The sequence below is a fragment of the Cavia porcellus genome, unplaced genomic scaffold, assembly GCF_034190915.1.
Source record: "Cavia porcellus strain 051 isolate PalLab524CR breed Dunkin Hartley unplaced genomic scaffold, mCavPor4.1 scaffold_1, whole genome shotgun sequence".
Classification (NCBI taxonomy): domain Eukaryota; kingdom Metazoa; phylum Chordata; class Mammalia; order Rodentia; family Caviidae; genus Cavia; species Cavia porcellus.
The window spans coordinates 29081493-29100779 of record NW_026947484.1 but is presented as its reverse complement, the minus strand read 5'-3'; the positions used below and the strand labels follow the sequence as shown (position 1 = coordinate 29100779).

At 37.6% G+C, this 19287-nt stretch overlaps 1 protein-coding gene across 5 annotated transcripts in view; it reads right to left on the bottom strand.

Annotated features, from left to right (window-relative positions):
- Positions 1 to 19287, bottom strand: part of Akap6 (A-kinase anchoring protein 6) — a 466251-nt gene that overhangs the window by 144252 nt on the left and 302712 nt on the right. For all 5 annotated transcript variants that reach the window (XM_063246541.1, XM_063246546.1, XM_063246550.1 and 2 more), the window contains one exon: positions 18526 to 18674. In XM_063246541.1, the coding sequence (XP_063102611.1) occupies positions 18526 to 18674 (149 nt within the window). The remainder of the gene's footprint in view (positions 1 to 18525; positions 18675 to 19287) is intronic.

Genomic DNA, 19287 nt, shown 5'->3' with positions numbered 1-19287 from the left:
TCATGCTCCTTAGGCTGTCCAGCCTGAGGCAAAACTTATTTTTGCTCCCTGGAACTCCACCCCACACTCTTCAATGACCAGCCAATGAGTATGGGTGTGGGAGTTTCTGTGTCACACTTTCAAAACTGGCTCTTTTGATAGGCGTGACTCAGGACAGCGTCCACATTCCTTGCAGGGGAGCTAAAGCTCTTACATCCTGAGGCGAAGTTGTTCTCGCGGCTCACTTATAATTCGGTCATGGGGACCACTTCCTGTCCCCCCAAAGAAACACACCTGGGGTGTGTTCATGGTTCATAACCTTGGTGCTCTTGGCCTCAAGGCTATAAAAACCAAAAAGCTGATCTTTTATTTATGCTTTTGTCACAGGGGCGGCAAGTTGGCAGAACCCTTTGTTGTTAGGCCTTTTTCACTTTAAGGACGTGTCCTTCTCTCACTCTGTTTTCTAAGATGGCCCAAATGCTTCTGGCTCACTCTGCTCTACCAGGATCTCTCCCTCCCTCCCCACACAACCCTTTAGATGACACATATCCTGTCTTCACAGCTCCTCCCCTGTATTTCCTATACCAAATCCTGTAGCTTTCTCAGCCAGAGGTTTCCTTGCCCCTGTGCTGTCCTCTCCCCCTTCCTCACCCTCAGTGGCCTCTAATCCTTCCCCTAGCATCTCTCCCGGGTCTCCAACTTCTCAATTCCCCCACCTGAGCTGTCTGTTCCATCTGAGGGTTCTTTGTCCCTGTCCGTGCATCTCCATTTTCTCCACCAGCTCAGCATATGCAGTCTCATGTGTTTCAGCCTTCCAGCAGGACACGTGGTTATCAGCAGCCATCTCACTGCAGCTCACAAGGAGGAGGGCTGCTATCTTGCGGCCCTCCATCACATGACAGGGTGCCACTTTGCAGCGGGTCTCAGGGTCAATGGCCACCTCCTTGTGGCCCCTCCTGTGATCAGCAGCAGTATCCTGCTGCAGGTCACATAATGACCAGTTGTCATTTTGTGCTCCCTCTCTGAGTTACTGGAAGCGGCTAGCCTGCTGTGGGTCACATGGTAACCTACCAACAGCCTGTGTTTCCTTGTCACATGGTGACAAGCGGCCGTTTTATAGCCAATCATCAGATAATTGTCCACACATGCCTGCCAGACAGTTGGCCACTTGGTGGCCATCTATTCCATAGCCTTCTCAGCCTCAATCTCTCTTTTTTTTTTTTTTTCTTTTTTTCATTTTTATCGGTACCAGGGATCGAACTCAGGACTGCCTGCTTGCAAGCCAGGCGCTTATGCTGCTGAGCTAAATCCCCAGGCCCGTCAGCCTCAATCTCTACTCCCACTTTGGGAACATGCTGGCCTTGAGGGATTAGATAATATTCATGTTTCTTTTTTTCCTCTCTGACCTATCTCAGATTAGCCATAATTTAGGTTCTTTTTTCTGTCATTCTTATTTCAATTTCAAGATATCTCTATTAATTGATCTACAAAAAGGTTCACACTAGTCTATTTGTTCTAGTTCAAATTGGCCAAATATATTTGAGTGCACTTTGATTTTATAAGATGATTGTCAGTCTCTATTCTGTTGTCCATTTGCCCATTTGCCTGCTCTATAAACAGCTATTCCTTTTTATTTGATCTCAACAATTTTTCTTCCTCTTACATTTCCAGATCATTTAACCAAAGTTTATTTGGGCTATAGATTTAAAAAAAAATGCTTCCACCCAGGTTGCCAGCTGCTCAAAATGATGCTAAAATTGGTTAAACAAAATCCCTTGGGGTGGGGAGATACTGGACAGGACTTCAATTAATAAATGAGAAAGTATACCGGGTAAATTTAACCAGCTCTTGTTCGTTGATCAATAATCTCCATAGCCTTATGGGTGACATCTCAACTAAAGTTCATATGACTAAGACAATTCATTGTTGCTGATCTGATGGTATATTCATGCCTTCAAATATGAAATTGGGATTATTTATGAAGACAAGTGTTTTCTTAGATCCATATGTCTGCCTTTTTCTTGTGTTCCAGCCAGGAGATTCAGGTCACCAGTCAAATGATAATTTTTTTAAACAGAAATTTATGTAATGTATATGTTATACTTAGAGATGTTTAAATAGTGAGCAGTCCAAAAAATGTCACAAATTTCTTCAGTGCTCAAGTGTTAAAGCACCCACGGTTAATTGAAAATAATAGTTCCATTTAATGTTTTATATTAAGCTTACTGCCTCTACTGCACTGTATTGTTATCAATCTTCTAGATGTTCAACAGCTAAAATTAAGAGATAATTATAAATTCCTTTTGCTGGGACTCACCAGATCTTTTCCAAAAAAAGGTTGTAAGATGCATATTGGGGCCATAATTAACTATTCTCAACTGGTGTTAAATGACACCACAGCTGATCTCTCTGCTAAATAAAAAAGTAAAATTAATAAAACAGGCCATTCTCTAAAAATCAGATGGCATCAGACATTCTAACAGCACAGGGGATATTTATACAATTGAAAAACCTAAATGTGTGCATGACAAGTGAATGACATGTCAGTTTCTAAAATTCCCTGGACCTTATCCTGATTCTCCTTATGGAAAGCCATTACTAAAATTATACTCATAAATACTCTGTTGATTCTTTGCCTTTGTCTCTTGTAAACTTAAAGATGTACACCTACCCAAAATAAAAACCAGATGTCTTATGACTGTGGAGGAGACAGATACTTTACACTGCGGGCTAGATCCTAAGACAAAAGGCTAAACTTGGCCTTCAAACCCCATAGGGAGACCTTCTTAATATGGCTTTTTGTGTTTTCAACAACAGAGATAAAAATCAAAAAGAAAAGTAACAATTTGATCTTTTAGCAGTGACACTTGGAGCTCTGAGACAGGCAAACAGACACAAGGTAAAGCTGCTGAGCCCCTCCTGGATCGTGCTTCAAGTGCAACAAAGAAAGATATTGGGCAAGAGAGTACCCCACCCTGGCATTCCTCTGGGACCTTCCCCCTATTGCAATCTCAAGGGTCATTGGAAGAGCAAGTGTCCTAGCCACCAGAGAGAGGGTAAACCATCCTCTAACTCATTGCCCTCATAGGAGATCTCGTGACCACCGAATTCATTACTGACTGATCTACTCAGATTCGTTGCTGAAGACTGATGGGGTTTGGGGTCCACAACCCCCCATTGGGGCTGAGAAGGACCGCCATTAAGGTGTCCTTCTCAGAGCCTCAAGTCCCACTAGAGGTCTCAGGTGAGACATTCCCTGTACTTGTGGACATAGAAGCCATACATAGTGTTCTTTCTGAGTTTTCAGGCCCTTGTATTAAGTCCTCAGTCTCTATAGCAGGTGTTGATGGCCAACCCACAAAGCCTTTGCAGACAGGGCCTGTTCCATGCAGGTTCCAGAGTCTACTTTTCCCACAGCTTCCTAGAAATTTCAACATGTCCCACACCCCCTTTTAGGTAGAGATCTTCTTCAAAAGCTTAGCTTCTCCTTTACCTTCTCTCTCCCCACAGCTCTCTGTCCTCCAGATACCCTCACAGTATGCTGCCACAAAGCCATCCCCTCCCCTCCCTTCTTCTCTGGTTGATTCCATAGTTTGGGATATTTCCAATCTCACCTATACTACCTAAGCCATTTTAATTCATCTCAGGGATCCTCCAATTTTTCCTAGTGTCCCCAATAACCTATAGCTCCCAAACCTTTAAGGGAACTTAAATCTATAATCAAGTGCCTTTTTTTGTTTTTTGGTATCATGAATTGAACTCAGGACCTTGCACTTGCCAGGCAGGTGCTTACACCACTGAGCTAAATCCCCAGCCCATTCAAGTGCCTTTTACACAATGGTTTTCTTAAACTACCCATTCACCCTATAATACTTCCATTCTCCTGGTACTCAAGCCTAATAGGTCTTATCATCTAGTGCAGAACCTTGGGGTAATCAATAATGCCATTACCCCAGTCTACCCATTGGAGCCAGATCCTTATACCATGCTCTCTCATATCTCTCCCTCCACTACTCACTTTATAGTTGTAGCTCTTAAAATGCCTTTTTTATTCCATTGGGTTTATGCAGACTGACCCAGACATTCTGAGGTCTCAACAGCTTACACCTGTTATCTCTATAGTAAAACCTCTCCTTGGGGACACATACCACCCCCTTCCTTTCCTATTCATTAATTTCATGGACATAGCCCTGGTCAGCACTAGCACATTCCCTGCCACAAAACTCTCAAATATCTTCTCACCTTTGTTTGTACTTTTTCAGGATGGATAAAAGCCTTTCCCAAAACCACTGAAACTTACTAAATGATATACTTACTAAAGTCTTATTATAGGAAATCATCCTAAGGACTACAACTAAAATGGAGTGGCCCCTACCCGGTCTTCTCAGAACTTCAATGGTGGTTCTAGGTCGTTAGACTGCCATCCTGGTTCCACATCACTCAAGCCAAGCAGTGCCCTCCTAACCCTAACTCCCCTGACTACACATTCTGAGAGGTCATCTCATCTCCTATCTCCTGTCTCCGTCTCACCAAGTCCTCACAGCCACAATTTTTAGGCTAGATCATGTTTTGCTATCCTATTTGGTTCCTGATCTCTTACATTCTATTAGTTAAAATTTTCACTATATCTTAGTTCTATCTACCTTCAGCTGTTTAGTCAAACGTGAGATCCCTGTGGGTCTAGGTTCTTATCTCCCTTACAGTGACACAGCCATGGCTTCCCCACCCCTCTTATTCTTTCCAGCTCAACTCCTGGACCAGAGACAAATCCTACCTACCTACACTTTTAACTTTTATCCTTTCAGATGGGGGAATAATCAACTCTCATAACTTTACTCTCCCTAACTCCACACTTATTTTTCAGATTCTACCTCACTGTGGTCCTGATGATGGAGTGGCATACTTTTCCTTCTACCTCCTCTGAGTCCTTAAATATGATAATAGCCTGATTCCTCATAGCACCTTGTCTCTTTACAGAGTAAGATGCGGGCATTCACCAATGATAAAGCTGTCCTGGCTAAAACACCTGGTACCAGATTCTGCATGGGCATCAACCATTATCCTGTCAACCTTCCTAAACCCCAATATGGTGCCCCCTTTAAGCAGGAAGTAGTAAGACAGAGACTTCGCCATTTTCCTAACAATACAAAGATGGAAATGAAAGGTTCTTGCCCTAGTATAAATTACTGTACGGTTATGGTGGTGGTCTAACATGAAGGAAGGCCAAAATGGGAATACCTACCACTTCCTGCTTATTCCTCAGCCGTAATTGCAACTCTCCTTCTTGTTTGTGCATGAAGACAATTCCAATCAGCTCCTCACATGTCATCAATGACCACCCTAAATCCAATCCCAGCCAGCAGTTATATGTATACCATACCCCACATTCTGGCCAGACGTGTCCATTGTTAGACTGTCTATGGTCATGGACTCCTCTCCATGTCCTTGGAATAAAGGCTATTTTTTACTTTAAAAAAATCATAGGGAGAACATATCTTGAAACTCAAGTCAGTTTTTGTTAGACAAATGGAGAGTTATGAATATATTTATTTTATAATCTGAAAATCGAATAGCAACAGAGATAAGAGACAAGGTTACAGAAAAATAGATATGCATTATTCTTTAGTGTTTATTTCTAAGTTTAGTTTTAAATACTATGGATAACTGCCAAAAGTATTTCCTACCATCATACTTCACCATTTTAAGATTTTAAAAGATTCCAAAGCTTTTCTTCAAAGAAAATACTAAAAAGCTTGTTTAGTATCAGTTTTCTGCAGACAGAATGGCAATATATTATTTGTGAAGCTGGTACAGTTTAAGAAATAACTCTTTTCTCTAACCCTGTTGGGAGTTATATTTGACTAAGCTAAGTGTTTGAATACATAAATGCATTCAGCCTTTGGTATTTAAAGTGAGCATCATTAACTCAACATTTCAACTTAAACTTTGCTTAAACGATAAAGTTTCACCCAAGTGAAATCAATGGGAGGTGTGTGTGAATATATGAGGTTTCAGCTTGGTCCACTGAGGAATTTTGCTTAAAACAGACTACCAAATTAAGAAATCATCAAAATAGAGCAATTATTGGTTGAAGAAAAGATAACACTAAAAAATTCTCACAGTTTTGTTTTTTTTTTTAACCTCGGGCACAGATAGAGAGATACAAAGACAAACAGGCAGACATATACATATATGTATAACATATGTAAGTCTAAATATTTGCTTAGTATATATTAAATATATATACACTTAAATATATATATTCATATATACATACATATGTATTTAGAATTCATCTCTTGTCTGCTTAATGTTTCATTTCATACTAGCACATTTAAAAACATCAGACTGCTTCCTGAAATACCACCTTGTCTATACTGGGAGTTCTATTAAATGATCCAATTTTCCTAGCTTCTTTAGCATATTGATTCTTTCCCCAAATATTCACTAAGTATTCACTGTTCACATTATTTGAACAGGGAAGTTTGCCTCTGGTTTTCAAAAAGACTAAAGGGAATGGTAACAAACGCTTGCAAAAATATATAGCTTAAGAGTTTTACTGAAGTAAAATACTAACATATCAGAATTTTCCATCATTATCTACTTTTATACTCCATGTGGCATGTGAGTACAGAAGGGAGATATAACGGTGGAAACTAGCCCAATCATAATACCATTAAAAAATAAAATTCAGCTTTCCAGACATGGACTCTGATATGCACAGTTACATGTAGAATCCCTTTCCACTCTAACCATATTAAAGTGTGGACACTAATTTACTATTTTGAATGAAAATTCATGAGCAACTTCCTCATGAGAAAAGCAGTCTGACTTTGCCATTAATAAATAAAAAGGAATGTGAAGTCTTTTCCAGCAATATTTTTCTCGTTTTACATATAGCCATGTATATGCAAAATGTCTTAGAAAAATAAAATGATCTCCAAACTTGTTAATAACTGTCCCCACTGTCCACAAACACTTATGGTTGAAATACAAAATATGAAGAGCCCAGGTAATCCCTAAAATTCAATAACATTCACTGATATTATCAATAAAAATTTAAAACCCTATGTCGATTTCTGGGTATATTTAAGAGATTCTGTTAGCCTGCCAGGAAGTAAAACTCTTGTCCAAATTTTCATATAATATATTGGACTAAATTCCAAACAAAACTAGAAGACATTCTGAAGACTGTTAGAATCAGTAGCTGGGAGGAAAAATGGGGAAACTGTACTTCAGAAGATAAAGGAAGAGACAATTTAATGCAGCCCTGCATTAAAAACTACCTTGGGAACTTGGTTTCACCTTGTAATGGTTTGTGTCTGAATGTCCCCCCAAAGGCCTCAAGTGATCATGGTGGGCAGGCCTTATCAAAGTGGCAGAGTTTGTGATTGGTTCATTGTCTATTGCTGAGATTGGTGGTGTAAGCGCTGCACTTGCCCTGGAGCAGGTAGCCTGCATACAATATAAGGGAGGGAAAGAGGCTTGCTCCCCATTTTTGCCCCTTTTGCTCTAGCTGCTTTTGGTATGTGCTACAGCTTCCATGAACAATTGCCCTTCTGCCAAGACACCATGCCTTAGAACCAACTTATTATGGACTGAAACACCCAAAAATTGTGAGCTAAGTAAACCTTTCCTTCCTTAATTTTTGGCATCAGGTTATTTTGTCTCAGCAATGAGAGAAAAGTAACCCAACACTATTCTATAGAACTATAGTACCACCTGTCTTCTTTTATTTTTTTAAGAGAACAAAACCAAACAAAATAAAACAGAATAAAACCAATGTAAACAAAACAATGAAAGAGATACGGAACTTCAAAAGAATATAATAGGAAATCAACAATGGCTGTCATAATAACTCTTGTTATTTTCAAAATAGTTGCCCATACCATCAGACCTAATAAAATCAAATTTTAAAAAAGAATAATAAAACAAATCAAAACAAAACAGTAAAAGTGATACAGGATTTCAAAATAAAGGCTAAAATATCTGACCTTCAAAATAGCTGTCCATTTTACCACTTATAATAATATCAAATTCAACGAAACAGAGTAAGACCAATCAAATCAAAACAATGAAAAAGATATAGGACTTTAAAACAAAATAATAAGGAATTAATAATGGCTACCACCTTCCCTTTTTAGATGTTTCCTCCCCTTTCATTTCTATAATATCTATTGTACATTTTTGGAACCCACCACTTCTTTTTATACTATGGAGACAACACAATGTTCACCTATGTGACTTTGAACCATTTCACCCAAGAGCATGATCACAAGTTGCACCCATTTAGCTACAAGAGCCTTTTTTATAGCTAAGTAGTTTTTCACTGTACAAAAATGCTGTATCTTTCTTATCCATTCTGCAGTTGATAGTCTAGCTACTGCTGCTTTTTTCTGGTTCTCTGTCACATACAGCATTGTTTTCTTTCTTTTGACTTTCAATCTATGAATTTCCTTTGGAATTAATTTGTTTCTTGTATACCTCATATTGATAGATATTGTTTCTTGATCCACTCTGCCTGTGTTTTCTCTTTATTGGTGAATTGAGGTCATCTACATTAATGGTAATAGCCAAAATGCACTGTTTTGTCTCTGCCATGTTTTTTCCTGCTGTTGGCTCCCTAATTTGCCCCTTCATTCAGTTATCTGCTCCACTTGGTGATCTCATTCTGCTTTTGTTCCTGAGGCTGTGGCCATTTTTATCTCTCTCTAGAATATTGTTCAGTATTCTTTGCAGGGTTGACTTGGGGTCATGATTCCTTCAGTTGTTCTTTGTCATGGAAGTGTCTTATCTCTTCATAAATTTGGAAAGATAGTTTTCGGGGTACATCAATCTGGGTTGGAAGTCATTTTCTTTTAGGATTTGAAATACTTCATTCCAAGTTCTTCTTAACTTGATGGCTTGTGTTGAGAAGGCTGTCATGATTCTGATGGGTTTTCCTTTATAGGTGAGCTGTTTCTTTTCTCTAATAGCCTTTAATATTCTGTTCTTGTGCTGAATTTCTAGAATCTTGATTATTATATGTTTGGGTGTAGATTTACTTTGTTTATGGTTAGTTGGAGTCTATGTGCCTCACCTATCTGAATTTCAGGTACTTTTCCCATGCTTGGTAACTTTTCAGCTATTACTTCTGTAAATAATCACTTTATCTCATTTGGGTTGACTTGAGGTTCTTTGCTGACGCCTATCATTCTTAAATTATTTTTTTCTTTGCATTATCTTTCAGGTTTTGAATTGTTACTTGTTATTTTTAATACATCTTTCCTTTTATTATCCCTAGCTACAGACCTGTCTTTAAGATTTGAAAGTCTATCTTCAGTTTCTTTCAAGCAGTTTTGCCAGCTTTCAATGTAAGTTTTAATTTCCTGGATATATCTTTGACTCTCTTTGAGTTTCATGCATTCCGATTCTTTTCTATGTTGTTCATTCAAGGTTTCCCTCATTTTTCTATGCTCCTCTTTTTTTCTGTGTCTCCTTTAGATATGCTCAGTATTCCTTTTATTATGTTGGTCATTTCTTCTTTTACATGAGATTATTTATGATCTATTTCTTTTACAGCCTCATGAAGCAGTTTCTTATTTCAGTTGAGATCATCCCAGAAATTTTAGGTGTGTGACTTCCACTTTCTTTCACGTCCTTGTCTCCTGGACTTGTTCTATTTGGGCCAGAGGCCAGCAATTCTCTTTTGCTCCTTTGTCTTGACATTTTCCTGGGTTCCTCCAGACAAGCAGGTTGTGGGGTCCCAGGGGTTTCCTATGTTGGCTACCTGTGCACAGTGCAGGGGGATGGGTCAGGCACCTGGGTTTCCCTAATCCAGGTTCCCCAGGAGGCAGTGGGGAGCAGGGCAGGCTTCTCTAGACACTTGCAGCTTCTGGCATGACTGGCTGGTTGGTTATCCTGGTTTGCACAGGCTACCTGCGGGAGAGTCCTGATGGCAGCTGGAGTACACATAGGGACTGGGCTGGCTGCTCCTGCTCACCTCTGCTGGTTACCTGCAAAAGAGAGCCGATGGCTGCCCACATGTGTGTGGGGGCTGGGCGGGCTGCTTCTCAGTACCCATGCTGGCTACCCGCAGGAGAGTTGAGATGGCTGACACCTGTCTTCTTAAAGAACTACAGGAAAAATTCTCAGGTCTCAGCAGCATAAGCATTTGTGCTTCAACTGACAAAAATGTTTTTAATTTTGGTATTCTATGAATCTGATGCTGAGTGAAATTTGACTTTTCTTTAGGTGTGAAAAGCTTAGTGCCAAATCACAGTTCTTCTTGGGGACATACATGGACAATGCATATCTGATTGTTTTTAGAAATTTTACTTTTGCCTAAATTACTTAGGCCAAATATTTGTTTTGTTAATGAAATTTCTATAACTTGTCTCAAATCCTTTGTGTAAGGAGATGGGGGATGAATATGGAAATAAATGTTTTTTAAAAAAGAGTGTCTCCTTTTTGTCAGCTAGCACTTCCTTCCTTCTTCAAAGGGTCCCAAAACATCTTTCATTGTTAAGATGAAAGGGATAGATTTGCACAACTGTTAACTTTAAGCCATATTTTCCCAGAAAATGGGTTCCCAACCTCTCTGGTTTTTACTTTGTTGCTTCCTGTCCTGGATAGCTTAGATCACTGAAGTAGATGACTGTTTAGGACTATGGTTAGTTTAATGAATTTACACATTAAACAGATATAAGATCATTATTCCTAATGGGAGATTGTGTTTGTTTTAGCCCAGAAAGACCAGTGCTCAGAGTACCAGTTTTCCAAGAAACAGCCAGATACTTTTGTTCTCTTTGTTTCTTTTTGTTTTTGAGATGAACCCAGGCTAGTCTTGAACTCCTAGACTCAAGTGAGCCTCCTGCCTCAATCTCCTCAGTAGTACAGGTTCCCACAACAAAGCCTAGTTATTTTGCTCATTTTGATGGCATACTGCATTACAATTACTATTTAACAACACCAGAAGAAAAACAAAGAGCCTGAATTGAACATGGATTAGCTACTTATCAGATTACAATTGAATAACAGACAATAGGAAGTAGAAATGCAATATGGAAAGAAGGTTGTCTAGAGATTTAACTTATCTTGAGAACACCCTCAACATTGGCACATGTTAGAGAGAGTACTTTACCTTTATGGCTAATGAATAAGAAAACATTTTATGTAGCAGTGTTCTAAAAATTCCCATTGAACAGAAATTCAAAAAGGTCGATCATGTGATTATACATGATCATAGGCACACACATGTGTGTGGGAGACAGACTGAGAGCAAGAACAAGAAACAGAGATGATAATGAGCATGAGTAATCTGATGGTGCAGAAATTATGTGCCCTGTTACTCAACAGGAAACCAAAAGATTACCAGCACCAGTGAAACTCAGCATGATTATATCCTTTCTCATGGAGTTAAAGTCATTCAGCTTAATTTATTCTTTAATAAGTATAGAAGAACAAAGATGGCTTAATCAAGAATTATTTTTATAGTGATTTATTTATTTTCACTTGTCAATGTGATTTTTCTTTGGGGATGCTTTATGTACATTTGTGTATGTATTTTCATACCAGTACAGAGGTATTTCTTTTCCTACAGGAGAAGGACTAATCTTTCTTGGAAAACTTCAATTTTTGGTCTAAAGTTCATTTTGTTATTTTTGGTGATAACCTATATTCATTTTTTGGATGTATAAAAAATTTTATGCTAAAAACTTCCATGATAAGGGTTGAATTGCTTCTGTATTTCTATATGTAAGACATGGCTTTGCTCAGTGGCAGTGTCATAGTGAATGAGGTTTATTCAAGGTGTGATTATTGCTAATTGAAAACTCTATATGCAAGACATGAACCTTGACTATACCTCATACAGACACTCCCTAATTTCCTCCGTAGCCAGAGGAAGCCTAGTATATGACTAGTAAAGGTGAATTATCTTCTAGACCTTCACCTCGTTTAACAACTCCTTTGAAATCCTTTCTGTGCTGGGAAGCAGAGTTGGAAATCATCTCCATCTCCTCTTATTTCAGCAACCTCAAATTATTTATAGTAATCCTCAATATATAATCTCAGCAGAGTTATTGTCTTGTAACTGGAATCTTTCTCCCTTTACCCAGACTTCTTCTGAGAGCTAAAAGTTATGTATCTCTTAAAAGAACTTGGATATTCCTTCCTCTTTTAGGTCTCCCTCATCCTTTCAGCTATCTGGATTAGATGGCCTTCCTCAGTACTCCTGTAACACTGTGCATCTTAAATTCTACCCATTGTTTTATAAGAATGTATCTAAGTTTTTCTCTTTCCCTGTCCCTCTCCCTCATTTTTGCTGTTTCCTTCCCTTCATCTACACTGAGGACTCTAGAAAGTCTTATGTATCTTTTTCATTCCTAGCATCTCATATCGTTCTGAGGATATAGTAGTTGCACAATAAATATTTTATGCACTGATTTTTCACATAACTACCATACTCTAGGTATTCTGGATACTTTCTTATAAATTGTTGTATTTATTGGTGTAAAGTAAAAACATGAGATCAACTGGTATAGGTATATCCATTTTATAGACTGAGATACTGAAGAGATTAAATGTTCCAGTCAAGGTGGTACAGCCTAAATGTAACTGAGTGCCACTTTAATTCTAGTCTTACTTTTTATTCTAGCATGCTTTCCTCTCATTTAAGAAAACAGACTGCATTATGACTACCTCTAAATATTATTTGTGTAGCAACTATTACTTGGAAACAATCCTATCACTATAATATTCTAGGATCAGGAGCTTTTACCTGTAGTATCAAGCTAAGAAGTAACAGTTATCGGTAGTTCTCAATTTTTGTCAATCAAGGAACTACCTGGAATTTTCAATGATATAGTCTTTATTATGGAAGTTTGTATCACAGGGCAAGAAATATTCTAACTTAAAAAAACAGTATGTTCTGATTATTCATAGTATTTAAAACAATCATTCCTTAAAGAGCTTGTTACTTTTTTCTGGAGAGGACAGGGAAAAGACAGTTTACTAGAAGATAAGCTCCTGGATCTCTCAGGTGCTGCCAACTCCTAATCCTCATACTGTTGTTGATGACTGAGGGACCCAAATGTTTCTGAGTTTCACATTTCCTAAGCCCCGGTGGGATGCTCCACTGATCACTAAAAGAATTGTATCCCAGATTTCGGCTTCTTAACCTCTTTCTGTTCATATGTCAAACCCACCACCTAAGTAAATGACACATTCATCTACCAGAATTTACAAATTTGAAACATGGAAGGTCATTGTTTAATCTCACTTCTGTCACTTGGCCACCCTCCTCCACTTGGTGACCAAGGTGTGTCCACTGCATTCAGTTTCTACTCCTGCTGTCCTACCTCAGCCTCCACTTTTCATGCTGGTAACTACAATAGTCTCTTAACTTAGCATTGTCTAGAGCTAACAGGTTCTCCACATGATGGCCAGAATATTGTTTCAAACTGTTAATCTAGTCATTTAAGGATTCCCTTTAATTGTTCCAGCTCTTCCCACGTGCTGTCTCCTCTGCTGAAGCACCCCTGGACCATCTCGTCTTCCCTGACACTTTTCCCGGAAGGCTTTCCTGATTCATATACACATGTCATTTTTGTGCCCCACTGACTCCATGTCCCCAGTACCTAACATAAACCTGCACTTAGTAAATGTTCAGTGTCTATTAAATGCTGAATGTTACCAAAGATCTCTGAATTCAAACACTCCTGTTTTCTTTTTCTTTTTTGAGCTAATCACTGGGGCAATAGAATGGCAGACTCCCCTTTCCTTTATCTGATGGATCACTGAGATTTATCTATCCTTTCTAAATTTACTCTCAAATATCTATGTCTTTAACAACTCCCAACCTAAAAAACTTCAATGTTCAAAGCAGTGTTCCTCAAGTGTTAGTATTAAAATCATTTAGAAAACTTGTTAAGGAAAAAATTGTTGATCCTACTCTCATACTCTACTTAAGTGGGACCCAAAACAGCATTTATAACAAATTCCTAGGAAGTGTTGCTGTTTATAGACAAGAGATCACGCTTTGGAAATTCCTGGGGCTGTTTCTCAACTAGTCGTTATCTTCAGGACATAATCATTATCATTTACCCCTAACTGAATCAGAATTTTCAGTACAGTGGGACAGGTTAGCCATGTTTTTGCATAGGTAATATTAACTGAGAACCATAACAAAAATGTTTTACTCCAGGATCTGGACTTCATCGTTTTCCCCAAGCCTTATTTCCCCACACCCTGCAATTTTCTATCCTGCTCCCAAGTCCCATGAAACAGTAAGCAGTCTGATGACTCCAGAACTCTGTTCCCTCTCTCTCAGGCCTACATCGGTTTTAGTTATTCATTTATACATGTAATCATTCATTGAGCATCTAGCATGTGCCAGGCCCTGTGTTAGACGCAGGAGAAAATACAAGGTGTATTCCTGAATGGAGCTCCGCCTCACAGAACCCATCTCATTTCTTTCAAGCTCTCCTAGCACTCTCTCCTTCCCTGTCTCATGAGTTGTACACAAAAGTACTGACTAAATAATGGCACTGCTAATTCCACCAAGACAGGAGCTGAGGTGTTCTCCACTAATGGAGCACCTCTTTTATAGGTGCTTAACAAGCATTTTTCGGGTTAAATTGAAAAGCTCTTCTACTGACCTAATCCTTTTTCTAAAAGCATCTCCAGAACTCTCTCTGCTTTCTATTTTTGACATCCTTCAGCTCCTCTGAACAGAGATCTGAGTTCTGACTTTCATAAGCTAGTCCTCTCATAAAGCTTTTTAACTGTATACTTAAACTCTTTATTCTATTTTGTTTTTTGATCTTTGTGATTTCACAAAACTGTGAGCTTTTAATATCTGTACTTCATACATAGCCTGTTATGCAGAAGAAACTTTAAAAGGCTGCCAAATGAATGAATGAATGAATTTTGTTTTTCTGAGATTTTGTTGTCATTGTTTATTTTTTGAAACAGGTACCTTTTGTTGCCTGGGCTGGCCTTAAATGCCTGGATTCATGTGACCCTCCTGCCTCAGGAGCTGGGACTACAGATGCATGCCACCATATCTGGCTCAATTTTGTTTTTACTTAAAGTTGTTTTGCAGTATTTTCCAAAGTTACTTGGACTTTAATGAAATCTCCTTGAGATTTCACTTCTCTATAATAGAAAAATACCTAACTCAAGTTTCATACAATGTGGATTATGCCCAATATAGTATTTAGAATAAGATGTTTCTCCAGAGTGCAATTAAAATCCTCAAAAGAAGGCAACAACACATGACCTTTTGGATTAGCTGCTACATTCTTGATGCAAAGTTCTGAGTTGAGATCTTAGTTCCATCTTAAACCTTCTTCTCAGACATGTAAGTTACCTGGACTTCCTGCTCTCAAGGCTCTATCTCATATACTGAACAGAAGACATGATTTTTGATATATCCTAAATTTTAACAGCAACATTTAGGATGCTACTTGATGAACTGAATATGTTTGAAATTCATTTAAACATGAAATCAGACAAGGTCTTGACAGGGAGAGATATCTGAAAAAGAGGTATATGGTTGCACTTTATAAAATATACAGAATGCAAATCTTCATGCCAGGTACACAGTAAGCCGTCAGTGCATATTTGTGGGGTGAAAGAAACAATAAAATTAATAGGTGCTTTTACTTAAATCTGAAAGCAGTGACATCTGTCATAACTGAGAATCACCAGAAACTCACACACTGCAGGCCCCTCTAAGGAGCCATGGTTCCATTTTGTGATGCTGGAGCCAGTGCCAATTGACTCCTAAGGTCTTATAACTTGAGATCTTATGGCATCGTATATGTTCAGAGAAGTCTTGCCACCATGCACAAGCATGACTGCTAGGCAAAGAGTTCACAACTGAACCTAAGGTATGACACATCACCGCAATATACTTCTTACCATCAAACTCGGGAAGTTATAAATTTATTTCTTTTTTCTCTCTCTCTTTCTTTCTCTCTCTATTCCTTCCTTCCATCCTTCTTTCTTTCTTCCTTCCTTCCTTCCTTCCTTCCATTCTTTCTTTCTTTCTTTTCTCTTTCTTTCTCTCTTTCTTTCTCTCTTTCTCTCTCTCTCTTTCTCTCTCTTTCTCTTTCTCTCTCTCTCTCTCTTTCTCTCTTTCTCTCTTTCTCTCTTTCTCTCTTTCTCTCTTTCTTTCTTTCTTTCTTTCTTTCTTTCTTTCTTTCTTTCTTTCTTTCTTTCTTTCTTTCTTTCTTTCTTTCTTTCTTTCTTTCTTTCTTTCTTCTTTCCAGACAGTACCTTCTTATGTAGCTCAGGCTGGCCTTGAATTAGCAGTGATTCTCTTGCCTCAGCCTCCCAAGTGCTAGGATTACAAGTCTGCTCCACCATGCCTAGCTATAAATTCATGTGTAAATGATACTTTGAATATATAAAATTTGTAAAAATTTAAGATTGTCATTCTATGGAACAGCTGAGCTTTCCTTAAAGTAGTCTTATATGTTTTCAACTATGTTAGTTGTTACAATCTTTGAGCATGCATGTGGGATTTGGGAAGAAATAAAAATATATGAATTTATTACCAACTTAATTTCTACTTGGTATACTAGATATCTGCATATGAAATGAATACCTTGGAAAGCCCATAATATTCCCAAAATTATTTATTAAAAACAATATTCATTTATGTAATAGAATGGTTAATAAGTTTATGTATCATTGGAACAGATAATTTTTCAAGACTATGTTTTTAAGCATTCAAGATTAAGGACTTGACTGTGGGAGCAGAGAGTCTTAGAGGCAGGATACCCCAGATAACCTCACCCACATGCATTTCTTAAACAATTCTTTTCTGTATGTAAACAGAAAATAGAAAGGAGTATATGATTTTTGTTCTCAGTATTAAATAGCTGGCTTTTCTTCAGTACACTCTTAAATTTCTGCACAATACACAGCCTTCAGTACCCCAACGAGCAGAAACAAAGGATATCAGGCATGTTCACCTACTCCCACTTCACAGAACAATGCTTGTCCTTAACTAAGCAAATCCCAGAGCAGATTTGTAATTCGTGCAGCCCTGAGTAAGTACTCAGGTTGGATCTTTGGAATCTTGGTTTGGAAGCACATGATGCTGCTCAATCCCCACAGCTTTTATGAAGCATAGAAATGTGACCTAAAGTTTGTGCTTGGGCATTCACCAGAAACTATTTAGGCATTTGCAAAAATTAAAGTACATTAAGGCTTTGGAACAGTTTATTATTCATGGTACGAGATTTAACCTTTTCTTTCTTGCTTTCTTTTCTTTCTTTCTTTCTTCTTCTTGTGGCTACAGTTTATCTCTGGTGAATAAAGAGCTATTGAATCAAATAAGATAGATCGACTACACACATAACATGTCTTATGTATAAAAACTGATATAGCAGCGATTTAGATAAAAAATTAAAAATCCATTCTCATTTCCTAAACAAATTATGACTGTGATTGTTTTCCTGTATTCTCGGACATTAAGTGTTTATAAGGCAAAGCTTATAATATATGTATTTAATTTAACAGAAATCTTTATATATGCAATTAGAACTATAAGTACTTTAAAATTAAAATGCACAAAATTGTGTGAAGAGATTTCTTTCCCTTTGCCTTTTCACAGAATGTCATGGCTAGAGTTACACCCCATGGGTTTACACCATGCAATAAACATGCAATGTAATTCTGAAGAATATTTCCATCTTTCTGTTATCTGTCTCTTTATAAAAGTAAAGTAGGTTACTGCTTCTATTTTTATGAGTATGATTCTTATCAAGTTCAAAAGTATGAAATGATTGAACGCAATTACTAATCTTTTACTGTTTTACCATCACCTATTAAATATTAAAATTGAGCCCAAAATGAGAAAAATAAGACATGAACTATAATGTTAATATGTAGTATAACATGATTATATAACTTTGAACAATTTGAGACTGTCTTAATCTATGATTTAACTACTAAATAGTATGAGTAATTAGTACTCTGTGAATATAGCTACATCTCAGGCAGAATGAAACTGCTGATCAGTCATTGAAGGTGTCGAGCCTTTTCAACACCATGGACAATTCAAGGTTAGTCAGTAATTCCAACTGGCTTTATGTAAAGATAAATACCTAGCCCTTAGTCTCCAAACAATTATTAAATTTCTATGTTAGTGAGGAAAATTACAGTTTACCAAATTTGCAAAGAAGTTTTGGTATTTTAAGGTTACATAAATGGGGTTTAACATCAACCATGCAGTTTAAAAAATTAAAATACAATTTAAAACAATTTTTAAGGTAGAAAGACCAATACTATATAGGCACAATGCGGTCTCAAAAACACTAATAAAGTTGTTGTTGCTGCTGCTGTTTTGTTTTTATAAGTAATAACAGAGTTAGGAAATTCTGGGTAGGAAATCAGAGGCTGATAAAAATCCATATTCTTCATGAATGAGAAGCAACATAAATGCCAGGTCTTCTGAGCTAGGGAGGAAATCCTTGTCTAACACCTACCAGTGGAAAGTCATTGAAAAAGTAGATTAGTGAGAATAAAACAACAAAAAGAATAGTTCCCTACCCATTGCTTCCTACTGAATGAACTTTCGACATATCCGCAAACTCTTCTTTCCTCTTGCTGCTGCTGGTGTACTGCTCACTGTAGAGCTTGAGGGACATCTGCTCAACAGCATCTCTTTGTGCTTCCAGGTAACACAGCTGAACCTCAGTCTGGAGAGAGACAAAAAGGAACTGCTGTTTTAATCCAGAAGGAATGCATCTCAAGTGAGGTGTGACAACTCCAAAAATGAGATGTGCTCAAATTGTTATACTGCTCTTTTTAGGCTGGATTTAATGGGATCAACTGGGCACATTGCAGAATTATATTTTATATTTGAATCCTGAAAGTTCTTCCCTAAAATATGACCTGAATAAATGAACTCCCAGAAGAGTCAGTAAATATCATAAAATATCCCTGAGAACATAGGATCATGTAAGACTTCACATAAAAATTTTGTGAAATTCCTTAATGTTGTTCCTCACATTGTCACATATGTAACATTTATTTTTTAAAGATCCACTTTTGAACCATATATTATAATATATAATATACATATATACTGAATGCAGCTGGGTTTTTCTCCTGAGGAGAATAAAAACCTGGTATTAATTCTAACATATCTTCAATAGTGGAATAGAGTTCCTTTATTACCTTTTTTGAGTTCTTTACATTTTTGCCTTAATAATTTTTAGTCAAAAAATAGTGGTATTTTGTTCACATATTGGTTTGAATTGTTAAATCTTTCATAATTACTTGGAGCTCGCTGTAAAGGAGAGGTAATAA